This window comes from Mesoplodon densirostris, chromosome 6, assembly GCF_025265405.1.
Source record: "Mesoplodon densirostris isolate mMesDen1 chromosome 6, mMesDen1 primary haplotype, whole genome shotgun sequence".
NCBI classification, from domain to species: Eukaryota; Metazoa; Chordata; class Mammalia; order Artiodactyla; family Ziphiidae; genus Mesoplodon; species Mesoplodon densirostris.
In genome coordinates, this window is record NC_082666.1 from 64583130 (window position 1) to 64605326 (window position 22197).

At 38.5% G+C, this 22197-nt stretch overlaps 1 protein-coding gene across 1 annotated transcript in view; it reads right to left on the reverse strand.

The window, feature by feature from the left end:
* The window catches only part of LURAP1L (leucine rich adaptor protein 1 like), a 48294-nt gene extending 27430 nt beyond the window's left edge, over positions 1-20864 (reverse strand). The window contains exon 1 of the mRNA XM_060101161.1: positions 19832-20864. Coding sequence (XP_059957144.1) covers positions 19832-20146 — 315 coding nt within the window. The 5' untranslated portion in view covers positions 20147-20864. The remainder of the gene's footprint in view (positions 1-19831) is intronic.
* Positions 20865-22197: the final 1333 nt, after the last annotated feature.

The following is a 22197-nucleotide window of genomic DNA, read 5'->3' on the forward strand; positions in this document are numbered from 1 at the left end:
CACTCAAGGTAACTTCCATAGTGACAACAAAGAATTCCAACAATACTAATAGAATACAAAATAATGGCTAGTCTTTAATAAAGCACTAGTTCCAAGCACTATGACGATATATATATATATATATATATTTCACCTAATCTTCACAAAACTTTAAATGATAGATATTACTGTCTTCAAACTGTACCTCAAAAAGGATCTGTAACTTGTCAGCTTCACACAATTAATAAGTGATGGAGTTGGGATTCAGACTGAGATCTGTCAGGCCCTGAAGCCCTTGTGCTTACCTGCTTCTTTTCTCCTTTGCAAGAGATAAGAAAACAGGATTCATGCACCCTTTAAAAAAACAAACTACTCAATATTCAGTCTGACAAAAGAAAAAGGAATCAAGAGTTGGAAAATCATGTTACAAAAGGAATGACATTTATTCTCCCTGCCTAGGAATTATTAGGGAAATTATCTGAAATGTTAAGTCATCAACAAAAATACAAGAAGCAAGTTAACTATCCAATATTAGAGAAATGTGCAGAAAATTGAATATTTTTCAGGCAATACAAATTAAGTTTAGAAAAATCATATAGGAAAAGGTTTATGATATGATGTTGAGCAAAAAACCAGGATCTACAAAAAGTAAGATATAAGGTATATATTATAACTTCTACAACGCAAAGGAAAAATTACAGAAGAAAAATACTTTAATAAGATAAAAATGTTACAACAGTGGCTTCAGGGTAATGTAATCATGTTTTCTTGGTCCCTCCCTCCTTTCCTTATATTTTATGTACTCTCTGAAATATATATCAGGAAAGTATATTACATTTTAATCAGAAAAACCCTTAATTTCAAAATAAATCAAACAGTCCTAAACATAGAGAATTGTATAAATAGCTGTTCATAGGTAAATGTCATTTGGATGATTAAAACACACTTATTTTTTTGTTGTTGTTTAGAAAACGTCAACATACTAATAAAGGCAACTTAAATTTATTGAGGACATATATTATAATCATAAAGTCTGTGTACTTATGAAATTATGTCTAGTAGGAAGAAAACAAACAATTTTGACATATTTGTATCTTGAATGAATATCATCTTTTCCCTTTCCTTGTTCCAAAAATATTTTTGTCATTTTTTATTCTGTTGCGTACTTTCATTCCTCAGTAATAAACAGTATGCTTTCTTGTTAATGAGTATTTCAAAAGGACAACATACTTTAAGGATCCCATAATATAAAACACATGGAAACCATTTAGTTCTCAAGAAGACAACTATAAGAAAAAATAGAGTAAGTAGTAAAAAATATAACACAGCTTTCATTATATAAATTCTCTAAAATAACAACTACTGTTGGTCCTTATTGCTTATCAAATTGTATTCCAACTTCTTAGAATAGTATTTTCTATTCATTGGGAATATTTTACCATTCCAATCTTCTTTTCATTAGCTCCAACATAACCTTCCCATCTACCTCAATCACTCTCACAATCATTACTGTTGCCTAGGCAGTCAATGCTTATAACCCCAAACTTGCTCAAGCTGTTACTTCTACTTACTGTTACCCTCCTCTGTAATAACTTTTTAGAGAGCTTTATTTATTTATTCCTCCAATACTGAGCTCTTACAGTCTGCTAAATTCTAGAAATGAAATAATTGAACAAGGTTCTAGCTATGAGAGAACTTATAGTCTCATGAGGGACATAAAAAACAAAACACAATACAATATTATCAGTGGTATGACTTGAAGGATAAAAAGTCAGAGTTAACTGGATGAGGTGTGAGGGATAAGGGTGGGAGAGGAAGAAAGAGCCAGGCAAAAGGAATGGCACGTACAAATGTCCAGAGACAAGAGTATATACATAGCACATTTCAGGAGCTGAGGTGGGGTTATACATTATGATGTAAAAGACAAGCGCCTAGGCGCAGTATTAAATGGTTAGGATATAATTTGTTTCAAATAAAAATTGCATTTTATTATGGATCATGAACCTTTGGTATTAGATCAGAATTTTCAATACTATGGAAGTTAAATATTGCTATTGTTTTAGTAGGAACCTCATGCCTTACTTGCCTGATTGATTTGCAAGTTCTGTGAAATTCATGTCTTCAAATTCATTTGTATTTCTTCTGGGGTTTATACGAGAGTGGGATATAGCTGATGCTTTGAAATTCATTTGTATTTCTTCTGGGGTTTATACGAGAGTGGGATATAGTTGATGCTTTGAAATGTGTTGTATTTACTTGATTTCTATTATAGAAACATTTCTATAAGCAGAGATGGGGAACAGTGTCCAGGGTGGACATTTACATAGTTAAATGGTGTGCAACTGAGAGTTTCCATCTGTCTTTAAGGCCCAACAAGGAGTGAGGATTTGGAAATATGTATATTTACTGTAGATATGCATCATCAGTGTTTAATTGGAACAACTAAGATTTTTGGCTGGGGCAGAATTAATTTCATGTGTAAGGTCAAGAGATGGAAAATAGATTCTTGTTAGACTCATTTCCAAGTACGTGAATCAATTTGACATTCTTAGTATGTACTTAACTTATTTTATTTGTTCTCAGAAGTGTTAGTGCCTTTGAGTAGCACCAAATTTTGCTTACAAAAAGGCACTGGGTTTCATGTAGATAAAATTTTCAAGTTATTTGATCCTATTGACACAAAGTCAAATCAAAGATGTAAAAACGTAAAAAGGAACAGTGCATTTCTCCTTAAAGAATATTGGGTGAAATCCAAGTAGAATCAGTTTGTCTTAAGACTGAAAGCAAACAAAAATAACACAGCACTTAATGTTAGGAAATTACTGAGCAGTCCCAGTAATGATGTCTGGACTTTTGGAATTAAAGTGTAAATGGAAATGCATCTCCTCTATTTGTATTGGCTGTTCCACGGCATCCTGAAGAATCAGTTTGGAAAGTGGGATATCTGGGCTTGTCTTAATCTACTGTAAATCACTCTGTCTCCGTATCTCCACGTCCAACTCAGCAATGTGATCATTTGATAGTGCTCCTAGGAGACTTAATTAATGGTTAGTGGTTTTAAATAAAAGTATTGCAGACTCTAACAATAATCATTTTAACCCACTTGCTTATTAATGCCAATAAGATAATATGGTTGTGCTGTGATTATTTAAAAGTCTCCAACACAAAAAGTAGTATGCCTTTGTGACTTTAGCCTTGTTTTTTATTTATTGACTGCTAATGACAATATTCTGAACTCATTTCGTTTATTAATTAAATCAAAATGTTTGGGGAATTCCATTTTGTGCTGGCACCACCCTTCAAATCATGTTGATTTTCCACATCTAGTGCCAAGTAAAGTTATGGTTCACTAAAAAGATTGCTTTGTTTGTGCCTGGGAGGAATACTGTTGAAAGAAATGCTTTCACTGTGTCTTCTTAACTTCCCTTTAAAGTTATAGTACACGTTAATATAATACATGACAACCATTAAGATCTCAAAACTCCTGATCTTATCATGTATGAATCCATATGAGACTTCAACTGCAACACTGTAGAAGTAGTCAGTTGCTTCACTTAACAAGGTTCCCATCCTCTATGAAATTGGTCTCTTTTAATCCCACTTATAAATGTAAATCGTAACATGGTTGGAAAGGAGGGCAGTTAAAAATTACTGCCAGTGAGTAACTGAACAAGTCCAGAAAATGCTTAGCAGGACACACAGGATGTTCATCAGACTCCACTCCAAAGTACAGATCAAGGTCATGGACAATCCTATGCTGATAAAAATCAACTCAAATGATAACCCAAAGAAATCATACCAATATGGACATCTAAGAAAATAGTTTCATTTTACATTAGCATACTGATATGGAGAATCCAGATTGCATTTCCCTATGGTACCAGATTATCTTGAAGTAGGATGCATGTTGGTAGACATGGCAGATATTTGTATAATTTCCCAGGCTACTGAAGGATGGTGGTTGGAGGGAGGGGAACTGGACTGAGTGGGAGAAATTTCAAGATCCATTTCTAAGTCCTTATGTAAGTTTGGTCCCCATAAAAAACATGTGGGCTCATCATCATGAGTCCAATGTCTACCAAAATAATCCTTGTCATATTCTAGTTCATTTTTCCCCACTGACAGAAACACACATAGAGAGAAGACCCTAAAGCTCATCTCTTCGTTATCCTGACTTTCTTCTCGCATATTTATTTTGGCGTTCCCAAACTAACTTTTAAAAACTTTCAAATAAGGAATAATTGGAACAAGTATTACTTTATAAAGCAAGCACAAAACAAATTTAGAAATTGAACTAATAAAGTCAAAATTAAGAAGCACAATATAAAAGTTAAAATTCTGTTTCATTTCATCAGGCTTGTCAGGGCCATAGTTCCTGGCAAACTCTGAACATAGCCAGATTAAAGGAAAAACAAGTGCATAATTTTCAAGAGTTAATTCAACAAATGGATTTTACTATTCAATATAATCCCCAAAAGGAGTTTGTCTGAATTTTAAGAACTAAACTTAATGTAGCACATAGTGACAGTCATAGCATAGCTTGATTTATTACTTCCTTGGCCAAGCAAGTATAATATCAGGCAGAAGCCTATTATTATTGGTCACATTTACTGGGCAAATACTATATTCTAGCAAATACATGCTGTAAACATGGTATAACAGCATATGCTGCAAATGTTATATTCATTGGCTAATTGTTGTAACCTCATAACCCCAGGACTGAGGAAAGAAAGTAGCATATGAGAAAATGCTTTGTAAACCATTGTGTACAGTGCAAAATAATGACTCCTAGGAGAAATCTTTTCTTAGACAAAAATGCTAAAAGATATTTCCTTTTCCTGTGTCCTCTTCTCTCTTCTTCCTCACTTTACAAAGCTGGCTCCCAGCATCCTTGCCCCCATACAGCTTCAATGGTAGAAGGTGAGAGTGTTGTTAGTGTAGCCAACGTTCAAAGTGCATTTACTGAAAACCACCCACGGTCCAAAATCTTCCAGTTACTCTTTCATTTTTTCATATGGATCACAAGCTCTGGCTCAAAAGATGATTTTGTGAGAACAGGATTGCTGACATTAAGTCAATAGGAAGGTGGGAAATTGAAGGCATGTTCTTCTAATTGCCCCTACTATGCTTCAGGTAGGCCCACTTGTATTATTTAACTGAATGCTGGCCTGAGGTAGGCTTTTGATTGATGCAACGTGGCCACCTGTAGGGCTCTGTTGAAAAATATTCTTAGGACAGGTCTAAACTCAGCAGGAAAAAATGATGTAAGTCATTAATTATGACTGTGCTGTATATAGGAGAGAGGAAGGACATTTATAACTTTTTTTGTTTTTGACAAATGCTCACTGCAGTATTATATCTAGAGGTAAAGTAATATCATGTCTGCAACTTTTAAATTGAAGAATGTTTAAGGAAAAGTGTGTGTGTTTGGGGGGAAGAAAGAGAGAGAGGAGGGGGAGGGAAGAGAATGAGAAGGTAAAGGTAACGTGTGGGAGAGTCTGGGTGGGGTATATAGTGATGTTTGGTACTGTTTTTGTAGCTTTTATGTAAAGTCCAAAATTATTTTAAAATACAGTTTAAAAAAATATTTCTCCACATATTTGTAAATTTTTCCTGCAGATAATATAAATAAGAAATATGAAGATTTTAAGCAGCAAAAGTCCATGTAGTATAGCTTCTTGCAAGGTGGTAAAACCAATGCCTTTGGGAAAGTGACTAGTATGTAAAAGTTCATGTAAGGACAAAAAAATTCAGAAGGAAACCCATGCAGTTGCTGCTTTAGTAGCAATACTAGAATATTTGATAGACATTTTTCATCTTTCAAATCTAGTTACTAATTAAAAACAGAAAAATAGGTTGATTCCTTGAAACTGTCTCCAGTTCTAGAATCTTACCATGAATACTCAAGAAACCTAGCTTTTCTCATTCTGTCAATCTAACTTACCCATCTGGTCATCGCTGATGAGGTTCACTGCAAGTTTGCTAACTGTCTCAAACACGTCAGATACCATGTGCCCAAGTGACATTGTAGTCCTAAGTTCCCAAGTCTATACTGAGGATGTGCTAAGGATAGTCAGAGAAGTAATGCCCAATCAATCAATGCTATCTGGGTACTAATGTAGGCTGCCAAAATAGACTATTATTTATTTTCAACCCAAACCACATAGACCGTATTGTATATCAATACATACACAATTATAAATGATGTCTCTTTTTCTCGTAAGTTCTTTCTTTTCACTCTGGAACTTCAAAACCTCATTCCTGAGTAGGAAAAGAGGATGGCAAAAACTATCAGTAAAATATGCCTTTTCTTTGTGCACCTAACAGAGAAGCAAAACAACTCCCATTTCTATGTGTTGCCAGTACCCCTGACAGCAATGGTTTCTGCAGCTGACCATATCTGAGGATAGAGTAGGTCCTGCAACTAAGAAGATATTCTGCTGTATCACTTCACAGCGGAAGAAAGGTTCCTTTCTCTTCTCTTCTCCTCTCTTTTCTCTTTTCCTTCATCCCTTCCTCCCCACCCCCCACCCCCCGCTTCTTCTTCTTCTCTCCCTCTCTCTTTCTAAGTCAAATGTCACAATAACAGGTAATAGGAAGAAGAATGTTTTAGTCTTTCTTAACCAGGAACCTAAATTCCAGGCGACTGGAATTGGCCAGTGGGAAGCAGAGGAGGGATTGGGGTTCTATGTTCCTGTCCAAAGAAGCAATATTGCTAATGCATTCCAAACCCCAAAATTAGAACCAGGACTAAGGTGTACTTTAATTTACACATTAAACAAATGCTGAGTCCCTAAATGATTGGGTGTTAGAGAAACACAAGCATTGATTAATCATAGCTTCTGCCCCCAGGGTGATTATAGGGAGGGAGAAAAAGACAGCAGTTTTATTAACCAGGTTGAAATATACAGCTGAAAATTTGGCCCAATAATAAAGTGACAAATGAAGTCATGTACATAGGATTTTGTCAGACTTTCACCTTGCGGAAATCCATAGCCCCAGAGACTTATATCTTAAATAATCATGTGCTTTTACTGCAGAAAGATTGTGTCAATGAACGATATTTAAAATACCATTAAATCATTAAGTTTTATAGTGTGACTATAAAATTACTGTTCTAAGTGATTAAATTGGTGGCTCTGTGTATTATTTTTTGCACTACTGTGTTATCATCACCTTGTAAGATGGTAGAAGGCTGGAGTATGGTTTCAGATTCTTACCCATGAAATCCAAAAAAGGGCTTTGTCTGTAATCAATTATTTCTTATCCTTTTCTGTATTCTGAGCAGTGACTACTTTTCTCTCTTAAAACCTATGTGAACATCTATCAGAGTCTTAATATTTTCTACCTGGCAGGAGGCATAAGGCTCATAGGAGGAGACTGTGGAATGCTTGGTAAATGTTTCTGAGAGTAGTCGTCCACTCCATTACCTTCTGGTGGTGGTCTTGCCCATGATTAGCATCAGCCACTCTAAGATCCTGAGGGGTCAGTTGGTTTTTGTTTGTTTGTTTGTTTGTTTGTTATGCAGTACACGTGGGCCTCTCACTGCTGTGGCCTCTCCCGTTGCGGAGCACAGGCTCCGGACGCACAGGCTCAGCGGCCATGGCTCACGGGCCCAGCCGCTCCGTGGCATGTGGGATCCTCCCGGACCAGGGCACGAACCCGTGTCCGCTGCGTCGGCAGGCGGACTCTCAACTACTGCGCCTCCAGGGAAGCCCTGTCAGTTGGTTTTTAATTCACCTTATTCAACAGAAAGGACTTGCCAGAGTTGAAGTGGTCATTTCTTACTTGGGCACTAATCATTCCTGGTGTTGCTTCTGTGCTGGGATGCTCAATGCCAAATTTAGCAACCCAGATGTAGTTTGTGCAGGACAAGAAGTTATTTTACAGGTAGCCATGCCCCTCCCCCTTCTTCTATGAAATACGATAAAAGGAAAGAAGAGAAAGATAATAGGACAACTTCTAATCTCATCTTTTCCTATAAGTATGAAATAGTTAAGCCATTAATCAAATGAGAAAGGCAAAAAAAAAACTAATGCTTAATGAGTACTTACTATTTAGTAGGCAGACTCCCAGCTACTTTATGTATATTAAACTCATTATGTGCTTAAAGACACATAGCTGGTAAAAGGCAGGGCTGTGATTCCTTGAATTCACCTTTACCTATTCTAAAGCCCATACTCTTTTATTTTCTAAAGTTCTGCCTATTTATACTTATCAAAATACAATGTATACTTAGTTCAGATAAAGTAAATAGAACAACAGAGCACAACAGAAAAAATTTAAAATGTCATTCATAACCCCACCATCCAATGATACCCTATAATGTTAACAGCCTTTGTGATGATTGTGTTGGATGTGATGGAATGATTCCAGCCTTTTGTTCTAAGCATGTAAATATCTATAACCATTTTCTCTCTTCCATAAATAATCTTACAATATAATTTTAATAGCTACACAAATTTCTATCATATGCAGATAAATAGCCTACCTACCATTATTGGTCATTTAGATTATTCCATTTTTTTTTCAATCATACATAATACCAAAGGTACACACAAACCATATTTTTGTACAAATTCATTATTATTTTCTTAGGGTAAATTTTTGTATTTATCTTAAGTATTACTGATACCAGAATTGCTGTGTTGAGTATCTTTTTTTTTCCCCTTTTAATTTTTATTTATTTATTTTTGGCCGAGCTGTGGCATGCAGGATCCTAGTTCCCTGACCAGGGATCGAACCGCATCCCCCTACAGTGGAAGCATGGATTGTTAACCACTGGGCCGCCAGGGAGGTCCCCCCTCTTTTAAATACAATGTCCAGTTTACCACTAAAAAAGGTGCTTTGAACATACACTTCCAGCAGCAGTGCAGGAGAGTGCCCACTTCTCCCCATCCTTGCCAATACATGGCATTGCCGTTCTTTTTTTCATTTTGCAAGAAAGGCTTTTATTTTAGTTATGTACATATCAAACTAGGAGAAACTCACTGAGCTTTCATTGTATTTTACACCTGATAGAGCATCCATCTTAAGTTATAAACTCACAGCTTGTAGGCAACAGGGTGGAGCATTTTTTTTTTTTACCTCTTGTTGAATGGTTATAGTTTTGTCTTTCTGATGAACTGGAATTGCTAGTTAACAAGTATAATGAATAGAAGTGTCTGAAAATGGCATGGTCTGCCTTAGGAGCCAGTGAAGTCCCCATCACTGAAGAAATTCATCAAAGGGTGGATGATCAATGGGTGAGGATGCCAGTGGGGAATTAGTCTAAAAGCACCAAGGAACCTCTAAAGTTCTTTCCCACCCTAGGGTTCTACAGTGGTCTTTTCTGTTTCTAGAGATTATTGACTCTGTCTTTTTGCCTCACCAACTGCAGTATGTTTTTATACAAATAGACTCTAACTGCTGTCCTTTGCCAGTAATCCATCCAAAGTGGGAGCACTGTAAGTTGTGTTTTGAAGCTATAGATATATATTCAATACCAGAGTATTTACTGAATCTAGAAAACTAACTGCAACATGAGCTTCTGAGAGTCTCAATTTTTAAATTATACACACACATATGCCTCCACAAATATATGTCTATAATTATAGCTAAAGGTATATAAGAAACTATAGGTATACTTACATATATTTAGAAAATTTCTAGGAGGATACATAGAATATTATTCATTGTAGTTGTCTCTAGGGATTGGAAATTGGGAAAGGGGATGTGGGGAACCTTCATTTTCTACTTTAGATCCTTTTGTACTATTTGCATGTTTTAATAACAGCATGTATCATTTCAATTACAATAATTTAAACATTTTATGAGATTAACATCACACCAATAAAGGGCTAGTAGTAGCTCTTTATGATTAAATTCTCAGCAAAAGAACTACAGGTAGTTCTGTGAATTGAGCAGCCGTGAAAGTTGGACTTTATCACCATGAGGAAGGACTTTCCTTCTCAGTTTTGGTCTCAAGCTTTGTTTGGTCGGCACCAAAACAACAAAATCAACGTAAATTTAGTTAAGTGTCTTTTGCAAAAAATAAATAAAAAATCAGAGAAACTATCAATCCCTGAGTGTGACATATATCTCACTGTTTGGGGTGCTGGTGTTCAAACCTTTCTGTGTGTTTCCTGAAGTGGGTACTAATATAGCAACAATTTTGTTCTGCTCCCAAATATATGGAAAGTCGAAGACTTACATCTGGCTCACTTCAGGCATCCTAATTTAAAATACAGAGAAAAAAAGAACATTCCATAATTTTAATTACAAATGGATAATCTGATCATTTTTTACATAAAATAACCATATTATCCAGAATGTTTTTTAAAAATTAAAAGTTATTCTACAACAGCAATGTGTGATGCTGATAGTAGAGGGGGCATACATGGGAATGTGATGTGCCCCCTAGCACTTAGAAATGAGGGAAATTGATTATCCTCTGAAACTCTGAAATCAATAATGAGACATCAGAGATCAAGATTGAAAACTCACCCTAAAGACGTCCAATACGACCAACTCCTGATTGATGGGATTAACGTTTTGAAGAATAAGATGTGTCAGTTAGAATACAGGCTGAACAGCAGTGGACATGCTGGCAGACCCAACCAAGACAATTAAGGGAAATGGCTGTCCTGGAGATGCCAAATGCAGCGCTGGGTCCAGTAGTACCAGGACACCGTCAACTTCCTGTCTCACTATTGTGCTGATCCTCTGCTTCACCAGTCTTCCAACTGTCCATAAAATGGGCCTTCAGGGAGAGGGCAAGTTAGTCATATATTATAGTTCCAGTTTTTGGGGTTTTTAAAATAAATTTATTTATTTATTTATTTTGGCCATGTTGGGTCTTCATTGCTACATGCGGGCTTTCTCTAGTTGCGGCGAGCAGGGGCTACTCTTTGCTGAAGTGCGCGGGCTTCTCTTTGTGGTGCCTTCTCTTGTTGCGGAGCATGGGGCTCTAGGCATGCGGCCTTCAGTAGTTGCGGCACTTGGGCTCGGTAGTTCTGGCTCGAGGGCTGTAGAGCGCAGCCTCAGTAGTTGTGGTGCACGGGCTTAGTTGCTCCGTGGCATGTGGGATCTTCCCGGACCAGGGATCAAACCCGTGTTCCCTGCACTGGCAGGCAGATTCTTAACCACTGTGCCACCAGGGAAGGTCCCTAGTTCCAGTTTCATACATCACTTTGTTATGAGTCGATTTGAAGGATATTAATTATATCTTCAACTAAAGAATCCAGTGTTCTGATTATGCCAGATCTCTAGGAGCAGAATCTGTTTTGTCATCATGAGCCTTCTAAAGTCTGAACAAACCTAAGATGGTTTTGAGCCATAGTTTCTTGGTGGCCATTCTGCCTTCTCCATGTGGTATGGATCATCTTGTGCCATGTTAGCATTCTGATCCAACTTTTAGAGGTTTTACTGATACTGTTATTATTAAAAAAGAAAAAAAACTCAACAAGAAGATTATGTTAAAATGGTATGTGAGGGAGGAGAAGTACATTCCAATTTGAAGACTTGGTTAATTCTTCAGTAGAGGAACGAAGTGTTCTGATTAAGTCAGATTTCTATGAATGGAATTTGATTCTAAAAGAAGTATTGAATATTTGGATAATCATTTATTATAAAAAGCAAAGTAATGACATTTTCATTTTAATTAGTAACTAGCTGAGGTTCATATAAGAGAATTGACAGAATAAATAAATATTAACTAAACATTTCTTAAATTCTATTAGAAATCTATTTATATTACCTAACAACCCACAGTGCTTACCTCACAAGTGGGTGAGGAGTGAGAATGAAATGACATAATACATGAAAACTGTTTACAGTGCCAACTGACATACTGTAATCATCCAATAAATGTCAGGTGACATAATAAAATATTATTATGTAAAATAAGAAAAATGAAATCCAGACATTTTAAAATTATGTAAATATATATGTGCCTATAGATGCAGGCAAAGACGTAGAAAAAGACCTGAGAGGATTCACACCAAACTGTCAGCACTGGTTTCTTTTGGGGTAAAGAGTAATATGGGGAAGATGTATTGGGAGTAGGTAAAAAGGGACTTTTGTTTCTCTTTAAATCATATTTCTGGAAGTTTTATAATGAGAGCATATATTTAATTTTAAAAAGGAAACAATAACAGTTTTAAAAGAATACCAAAAGATCCACTGGTAGTTGTGGGATGAAATCACTGTAGAAATATTCAGTCACAATAAATAGGCACACTTCATGGTGCTGAGATATAGTACGGTTTGGGAGTGATTTGGATCCAGCAGATTGCCAGTGGTTCTTGTTTGAATGAATGGCTGGGAAACCACTTACGGTGACCTACTCAAATTATTTAACCCCTGTAAGCCATAGTTTCCTTATCTGTAAAATGAACATAATAGCTATATATAAACATCCAGCACAGTGTTTAGCCCCTTCTTAAAAAGGAGAGTTATTCAGGTTTTTATTTATTTATTTATTTGTTTGTTTGTTTGTTTTCTATTTATTTTTTGCGGTACGCAGGCCTCTCACTGTTGCGGCCTCTCCCGTTGCGGAGCACAGGCTCCAGACTTGCAGGCTTAGCGGCCATGGCTCATGGGCCTAGCCGCTCCGCGGCATGTGGGATCTTCCCGGACCGGGACACGAACTCGTGTCCCCTGTATCGGCAGGCGGACTCTCAACCACTGCGCCACCAGGGAAGCCCCGGGTTTTATTTTAAAGTCGAAGACTGAGACTTTTGAAATATGTTTGAAAATATAATCTTTTCCTTATGAATTCTATGGATAGTTTACACCAAGCACAATTTGGATCAAGGTGTTTCAAGCACGCAGCTGGGAAGTCCTGGCAGGGGTCAGGATTCCCCGTTTCTACTACTTTCTAGTGAGTTATCTAAGATCCAAGCTTTATTCTGAACAGAATGTCTCAGGGAACTAAAATGCTACCAATAGCAAGCTTTTTAAGCTCCAAGTCCTGAACACCGCTGAGCTCCACTACTGAGCTGGGAGCCTTGAACTGGTCAGGGCAGGGAATTCTTCACCAGCAGCTCTTGTGGAGTGGGAAGAAGTATTATAAAGATGTGGGTTACAGAGATAAAAAGAAAGGGTACAGCTGCTGGAAACCAGGTGACCTTTGAATATATTCATCCAAATGTTGCGTGTTCCTAAGACAGATATCTTTAGTTCTTGTTCCTCCTTGAAGGGCTTCTGGTAAATAACCATAGTTACCATATTTAATGTTTTTAAATTCTGGAAGAAGATCATATACATATATTTTCTCCTGGGTGTCAATATGAGCAGCAGTGTTCTCTAAACGTTAGAGTCTAAAGGATGAAATGTAGCAGCAGTCATGGCTTAAAGGTCAGATTGTGACCTCAGCCTAGCTCATTCCTTTACTCTCTCAGTAGTCTTGAGCATTAACAGTAAACCTCAGTGCTTTATCTATAAAAATTGTTGTGAAAAATATGTTTAGTTAAGATTATTATAAGGTTTCAATGGGATAATACATGTCTTAAACTACCACAGTGCCTTGTACATAGAAAAGTCTCACGATAAGTAACCAAATACCAGTCTGAATTCCTCAGACTTCCTAAACTACCAGAGATTAGGTTCTATAATTCCTTAATCTGTGCTACTATACTCTGCTTGTACTGAAGCTGGGGAAAGGCCGCACATGTTTCTTTTTTGCATTTGCATGGAAAGGTAGTCTCTGCAGAAGATCTGATGACACGGGAAGTGCTATGACAGTCAGTCTGGTAGAGAAGATGCCTGCACGTTCATTAGTCTCATCTAGGACTACTTACGTAAGATCAACAGAACAGCCATGTAACTGACATAATACCTATTCCTGTCATCATCTTTACTGCTTTTGACTGCATTGATAATAGCTGATGTTCTTGTATTATTTCATTGGATTCTTATGTTGCCTTATTAGAGATGCTTTTGTCACTATGTTAACAGAAAGCCAAGTCCTAGAGTGTTATATAACTTGCTCAATGCCGTGTGCCAGTGAGTGAAAGAGCCAAGACTAGTATGAAGGTCGCTGAGAGCTGGACAGGCCCTCCCACCAGGGAAGATGGACTAAAGTCTCTTTAAGTGTAGGGTTCAGAGCCTTGGCAACCTGGCGGGCCCTGTGGTTTCTTTGTACCCTGACTTGCTCTAGGCTTGACTGGAATCCCAGCTTGTCTGATTCCAAAGCCTATTTCCCCCAAACCAGAGGTCTACCACTTGAGTAGTGAACGAACAAGCTTTAAAGACAACCAAAAAGGAATGCTCTTCAAAGAAAAACCAAAAAAAAAAAAAAAGTAACAAATTCTCAGGGACCCCAGAGACTCCAGCCATGAATCCCAGTTTCAGAAGTAGTATCTTCAAAAACAAAAGTCTTAATAGGTGAGAAAGTGTTTTCATTATGGCTCATCGCTATAAAATGGAAAGTAAACTATATGTTTTTATGCTACCAAGGAAGTAAATGTAATCTTTGATGAAAAGTTAAAAATTCTCATAAAGTTTGTGGTCTCTCCAGATCAGAGCAGTACGGTTGTACAACTTGAATGGAATGGAAGGTAATTCTTTCCATTCAACGTACATTCCTAGGGACAGGGCAAGGCTCATCCGTTTTTGGATATGTCACTGTTTTCAAGTTATCTATAAATCTTCTGAATTCTATCTATGTGTTTCAAGCAAAGTAAAATTACTACCTTTGTCTGCATTGCTGTCAGTTTTTAGCCACTATGTAAGGAAACATGTATCAACAAGATTTGTTAGATTGAGTAAGTATAATAACATTCCATGTGCAACATGACAGAAGAAGCCACCGTTTAAGAATCAGATTTTCTCATCTCCTTGATGTCTTTATCACTAATATTAGGCCCTTAATTTGCATAGTTATCAGCACTTTTAATTCCTTGTACAAGGCACATTTGCCATGACAAATCTCCTCAGCTTTATCTTTTAATCTCAACATTTATGTCTGATTTCCACTGTGGCATCGTGTATGTGCTGACGTGCTGGTTTGTAATCTTTCTCTGGCAAAACTATATCCTCATTTTATCTTTTCAGCTATCTTGTGAACTCATGAAGGAAGACGCCTTCCTTAAGGGTTTTCCTTAAAGTTTTGTTCAGTTAAAAAAAAACCTAAATGATAAAATAGTAAAAATACTATTGAAAGTATTATGGAACAAATGATAGAAAGCTCCTAGCCTACTCTGAATCATTTCCAAAGCAGTTGTGAAGTTAATGTAATGAAATTATGATCTCTTTTTGAGGAAATACAAATTAATTTTTTTTATTACAAAATAGGCAAGCCGTTTATTATGGGGTGTGGGGACATGAAAAAGATCAATAAGAGAAAATATTGATAAAAACCAAGTGCAATTGTATCCTTCTCAAAATTTTTGACATTTTGATTCATGTTCTTCTGGTATCATTTATGTATGTTTGTGTCTAGCCCTGTGTATTGCCTAGAAAACTTCATTAAAGCAAGAGTTGAGGAATCAGGTGGGGTATTTGAATGCTTTAATAGTAAGACAAGTAACTAGCTTGAAATTGTTTATCTCTCACTATTACACAGCTGCTGTGCAAATATGTAGTTGCTAAAACTATGGGATCAGGACACAATATCTTCAAATTAGTTATTCATAACGGCACTGCATTAACCATTCCAGTGTGACACAGAATTGACTAAAATCTGGAACACGGCATCAATAGGTAGTATATACTTCATTTCAAACTATACTTTGATGACTGAACAGTAATTATCTAGGAAGGCAAACTTGGGAGGGTCCATTAGATCCCTTCTAATTCCAGGCTCTGATTCACTAGTGATTGCCTTTATAATCTTATGCATTTCAAATTTTCTCCAGAGTAAATCGATGAAAATAATTTTCACTCTTAAACTAGATGTATGATATGGACATTATTGAGGCAGCACTAAAATCCTTTGAACATCTTATAAAAGTGCAGTATACAATGTATTACTAAGTGGTAAACATTGACTTTGACAGAGATTATTTACATTTACTGGAAAAATATTTCAGATGTTATGAGGCATTCTAAATCTTAGAGCAGAATTTGATAAGTAATGCTTAAAGTCTTATTCTTTTTTTTTTTTTTTTTTTTTTTTTTTTTTCTTTTTGCGGTATGCGGGCCTCTCACTGTTGTGGCCTCTCCCGTTGCGGAGCACAGGCTCCGGATGCGCAGGCCCAGCGGCCATGGCTCACGGGCCCAGCCGCTCCGCGGCATATGGGATCCTCCCAGACCGGGGCACGAACCCGTATCCCCTGCATCGGCAGGCGGACTCTTAACCACTGCGCCACCAGGGAGGCCCAAAGTCTTATTCTTAAGAAAATTTTGCAAAAGGAGTCTGCATAGACAGTGGAATGAAAAGTCCAAACATAGGACAGGACCTCTTCCGAAAACTGACTTTTTAAAGTAGCCATTTTGTACTATCTTCCCAAGGTCTCCAGGCTGGCCTGGTACATTGTTGGCACTCGATAAATATTTGCTGATTATTGAATGAACCCATATCTGAAACAATCCTTGACATGCATCCTGATGGCTTCTTTTTGTTGGTCCCTTAGTACTCTAGGGATTGCTGACTTACCACAGATTTATAAAAACTCTTTTGTATTTTGAAGAGAAATTATTGGGATGCAGACGAGAATGGGGGAAAAGCACAGTACATGGAGTCAGATGATATGAGTTCAAATTGTGATTCTGTTGACTAATTAAGCTATGTGACCTTGGCCTGATTTGTCAACCATCTCTAAGCCACAGTGATCTCATTTTCAAAATGTGGATGAAAATACTTCTTTCCCAGTATGACCTTATGCTCAAACAATATGGCAGATAGTAAAACACTGTGAATTGAAAAGTAGTGAACAAATATAATTGGGCAGACTTTGTACCAGAAGTCTGACATCTGTTTCTGATTTCATTATAAACTTCCTATGTGTATCCCTGCATTTGCTTATTGTCAAATTTCCTTATCTTTAAATTAAAAATAAAAAATATTTTACACATTGGGAAAATGTGCTCTCTCTCCAGAACATCCTGAATGGTTACTTTGAATTGGCCTACTGTATCAAATATATGCCTGCAAATTTTCTTTGCCAATATTTTCCTTCCCACACCCTTTATTATGTATTGTGCTATTTATGTTGTTAATAAGGGTTTCAAGGTGAAGAAGTTTGGCCACAGAAACAGTCCCCCGCCCACCCCCAACTTCAGTCTCTTTCATCTTGCTTCCTTTCCACCTGCATCTCACAGACTTCAAGAGCATTGATTGTAATATTTACAGATAAGAGTTAAGGAAATGATTCATAAAACCATAAAAGGAGATGAGAGAGAAACAATGAGAAGATCAGGTGCATGTAAAGAAGTTTAAGTTTTGAGACTCCGTCCCTCCTAGTCTATGGTGCCTTGTGTCAGTGGTAAGTACATCCATCCTAATAGGAAAAGAAGGAAGGCTTAATTCCTGGAAGTCTCTAGAAAATCCTGTACATGGCTAAGGTGTTTCTTAGAAAGGAGTTCTGAGGGCAGGACCGAACGAAGCCTGATAATTCCAGACCATCCAGAAGAAAAATCTGTGAACAACTCAAAGTAAGAAGCATGAAATGTGTGGTCAAGCATTAGACCAAGGAGGCAGACTCAATGCTCGTAGAAGAGAACAGAAAAGAACATAAAACTCACAGGGGCATCGCCCAACTTCTCGACATGGGGATGCCAGGAGACGGGAAGAACTGCACAACTGCATCTGTTCCATGTTTATAACTAAACTGCCAAGTCTGCATAAAAACAAATCTGTTGCTTTGCAATTATGCTGAAGCTGGGGTTTTTAGTACCCGTAAGAGTTATGTAAAATGGGGAAAAACTGTCTCATTGGCAGGGGAATATACCTGTTTTCGATCCTTACCCTCTAAACTCCCATAGCCAATGTTATCATTTGCTCAGTAAAGGAGACCTTTATTAGAGTACAGAGTTGAACACAAAACATCTGTTCTGGCATAAATTCTCCTAGGTTCATAGATAACTATGCTTCACGTAGAAAATATAATGAATAGTCAGTTTACTAATCTGCCTCTCCTGTTGTTGTTTCTGCTTGCTTTTTTTAAATGTATTTATATACATACCATAATCATTAACAAGAACTGGCTTGGGGAAACAGATTTTTATTAACTCTGTGACATTTTCGTTAAGAAAAATAGACAAGGCTGGAAAATGTCTTTTGTTGAAAATAACCAGATTTGTTTTACTCTACAAAATTCTTCAGCACACTTGGCTTTATATACTACAAATAATAAATGGCAAATGAGTGCAAGAGATTTAAGAGCCCTAAATAGGCTCCTTGAACTTTTTGTTTTGTATTTTGAGCACCCAGTTAATTACCAGGTATAGTCAATGCTTAGTCAATACCTGTTGAATAACTAACATGTATAACCTGTGGTGTGTGTGTATATTTAGTGAAACATGAATAGAGTAATAAAATCATTTGCATTACACATGGTGTATGAATACACACACACATATATATACACACACATACATAGACCTATATATGTATGTCTCTATATATTTGCATTCAAACTGGGAAGAAAATGGATTCTTGAGACCTAAAAACTAAAGTTCTTAAGTAGACCAGCTTAAAAGATCTTGAGAGAGGTTTTTAGAGCCCTTGTGTTGATAGTGTGGTAAAAATTCTGAGCATAGGACATGATCTCTGAAGAATGGCTTTTTGCACTAGTATATTTGCCAAGATTACTTTATGCTTGGAATTTATTCCCTCCCAGTGTTCCAACTGCAAAAAGAGAGAAGCTAAAGTAACACCACCGGTTACTTCTTTTTCGTGCAAAGCCCCAGTAGATAGGGTCATTTATGTAGAAGTGGCTGAGGCCCCTGTTGTAACTTTCCTCCTTTCCAAGCTGGTGGAAAATGCTGTTGTTTTGTGGTCATCTTCCTAAAAGGATTAAGGAAGGAATCATTTCCTCCAAGCAGTTCATTGTACGAATAAACCAAGGTCCACAGAGTTAAGTGACTTGCCTGAGTTCATGGTAAGTAAATAAGTGTCTCCCTCTAAGTACATCCGGAATAACAAGTATTCTCGGACCCTTCCTAGTCCCATTGTCCTATTCTTAGGCTAACATTTGCAAACAGCACAGAAAACAATTGCAGATTGAGGACTGAGGGGGAGGGTAGGAAGTGGTCATTAGCAAATCCCTGGGCCTGGGGGATCACCTGCTCTTTTGGATCAACCATGAGACAAGCTATTCATAAGGACATCAAGGACGAGTGGGCCATTGTTTTCAGAACCAGCAGTGGAGAATCAGCTCCACAGTGGCCTAGGAACTGCTCGGCTGCTGCACCAAGGGGCGGGGCGGTAGTGGTGGAAGAGGAGTGAGCCAGGAAGAAGGGCTGCAGGGACCCCGCCGCGCCACCTTTCGGCAAACCAGGAAGCATTTTTGCAGTAAGTGCCACGGACGGAGCCACCTTTTGAACTGAAAGTGTGAACGGCGCTCGGCAGGCCCCAGATGCGTGCAGTAACTGCAGACCCCCTCGGCGGGCTTGTGCCTGGGAGGCTGCGGACTGGCATCTCAGTGGTCAGAGCCGGGAGCAGGGAGTTGACGTCAGAAAGTACACAGAGCAGGGCAGGCTCTGCTGTCTTAGCAAACCGTGACCGAGCAAAAAGTCTCGGGTAAACAAGCTTCCCGGCTGCGGCCTCCAGATGCGCACCCGCTGCGCGCTCCCCTCCCCGTGTTTCCCACGCACCCATGGCTCAGCTCGGCCGCCCCGGCCGCCCTCTCTGCCCCCGACCGCATCTTCCGATCTCCCGGTGTTTCCGCGCGGGCTCTCGCTCCCACAGCTGGAGAACCACACTCACCATGTCTTGCCTGAGGAGGTGAAGCTTGGTTTCCAGCCTCTCCAGGGCGCTTCTGGAATGGCTAGGCTGTGGGGAGCCAGAGGTTGGGGAGGGCGAAGAGGAGGATGACAGGGAGAGAGGGAAACTGCAGCTGCTGCTGCTGCTGCTACTGCAGACTCCGCCACCGCCACCGCCGCTGCTCCCCCCGGCGGGGTCTCTGTCCCTTTCCTGGGGCACCGGCTCCTCCCCACGGAGCGAGCGCACTAGGCTCTCGGGCACTTTGCGCCCTAGCTTCAGCTCGATGTCTCGGAGGTCGGGCAGCGGGCCGTCGTCCATGACTTTTGAAGAACGATGAAAATGGTTATAAAACGCTACGGATGAGAGGCAGCAGGGGCCTCCACGTCTGCCTGAAGATCAGCACACCACTACCGAGCCCAGGTCTCTACCCTCGGCGGATCAAACTCACGGTCCGCTCCATAACCGCCCGCGCGGTATCAGCCCTGAAATCCGCACAGGATGGGCGGGTCGCCGCCGCGGTTCCCGGGGCGCAGTGACTCCCTCGACACTTGTTAAGATTATAGAGCCCTCTTCATCCTCTTCCTTTTTGGCTACCCCACTGCAAAGTTGAGTTAATTGATATTGCAGAGAGGGGGAAATTCCAAGTACTAGAGACCGAAAGACAAGAGGGAAATGAAGTCTGTCTGAGCTCTACGGGGGAAAAAATTCACATTGTTAAACTGTCCGTTCACATCCCAGCGCCATTCACCACCTGCCCATCTGGTACCATGCGACACAAAATAATGATGTGGCCACACTCCAGGGTAGTTTCATTTTCCAGCCATATGTCTCCAAGCTTTCGGAATATCCTGGATTGTCAGAAATTATTTCTAGTCAGTGATAGAGGAGGTCGGTCGTGTGCATAGATGCATAAAAAAGAGAGTTCACTTAGCAGGAGTTTAACGGCTTCCTCGAGGCAGCACAAATTCCCTTCTTCCCATTTAGGCTGTTAGATCCAAGTCATTGTGTTCCCCCAAGCCTCGGAAACTTTAAGCTCCGCTGGCAGGTGGACCAAACCAGGGCCAACCCCTGTACCGTAAAGCACAGGCAAGAAGAGCAACAGAAAATTTCCTACCCCTGCTGCCAGTAGTAGTTTCAACATCCTGTTTTAGTTGGGAGTACCTAATACGGGGATTAGATTTTCAGTTTTCCCAGCGAAATTGCCGGGTAGCTACAACTTTTAGGTCTGGTAACAATAGAGGCAGAAGAATGACTTTAAATGTAGTGTCATTCCCTACCCCCCATCTTCCTAAATGACAAAAATTTAGCTTTAGAAGCCTTTCCTTGTAATTTTGTACTAATATACAGTGTAATAATTTCACCAAAAGTTCAGTGAGAATGTGCAACCAAAGCTAATTGTCTTACCAAATGTTACATTGTCTCAGCAAGCAGATGTGAAAAATTAAATAGCCAGAATAATCTTTATGACTACTGAGGATAGTGGTGGATTTTAAAAGGAGAAAGTTGCTGAGATACTTATACTCAATATTCTTTCTCCATAATTAAGGTAAAACTAGTGAAAAGTTGTCTTTGATAATTCATCTATATTTTTCAACTATTTGAAAGAAACCCAAAGCCTGCCATCTATTGATCTGAGATACTTGTACCAAGTAAGTTATTATGAGCTATATGGATTATAGGTTTGGTTCAACATTGAATTCGTGTTAAGAATCTTCAAGTAGAGGGTACTATTTTCAATCTAGTAAGCTCTATTTAGGGTTCCATTAAGATATTTCAAAATAGGGACTTCTCTCTTTCTGGGACAAATAAGTATTTGTGTTCTTGGTCCTTCCTAGAGACATCACTCAGGTTTTACACTTATAAGCACATGGGCAAATACATCTCAGAGTACTTTTTTAGGTGAGCCTCATCCAGGAAGCCTAAGGATAGATAGGAAACAGGCCTTCTGAGTGAAATATTTCATGTCAGGGAGAAAGTTGCTAAAGTTCTCTTGTCAACATGTCAGAAATTGTATGTTATTTCTTCTCTTAAAAAGAAATGAAGAAAATAGTTGTAAATTAAGTGGCTCATTTTAGAGTTGGAACAACCATTTATGGAAGCAAAGGAGAACAAAACTAAATCTCAACTCACTGATAAAACTACATGCTCTGTCCTAAATTTGGAAAACCACAAGCTCATTGGATAAGAATTACACTCTAACATGTAATTATGGAAAGCCTGAATTTCAGTAAAGAAGAGGTTTTTGCTTTGCTTTTGTTGTTTGTTTATTTTGTTTTTTGTCATAAAGCCCTTACAAAGTTCAGCATAGGGCTGGCTGAGAAGAGTAGCATGCAAACATAGTATCTAACTTGAACTTCGTCCATAAAAGT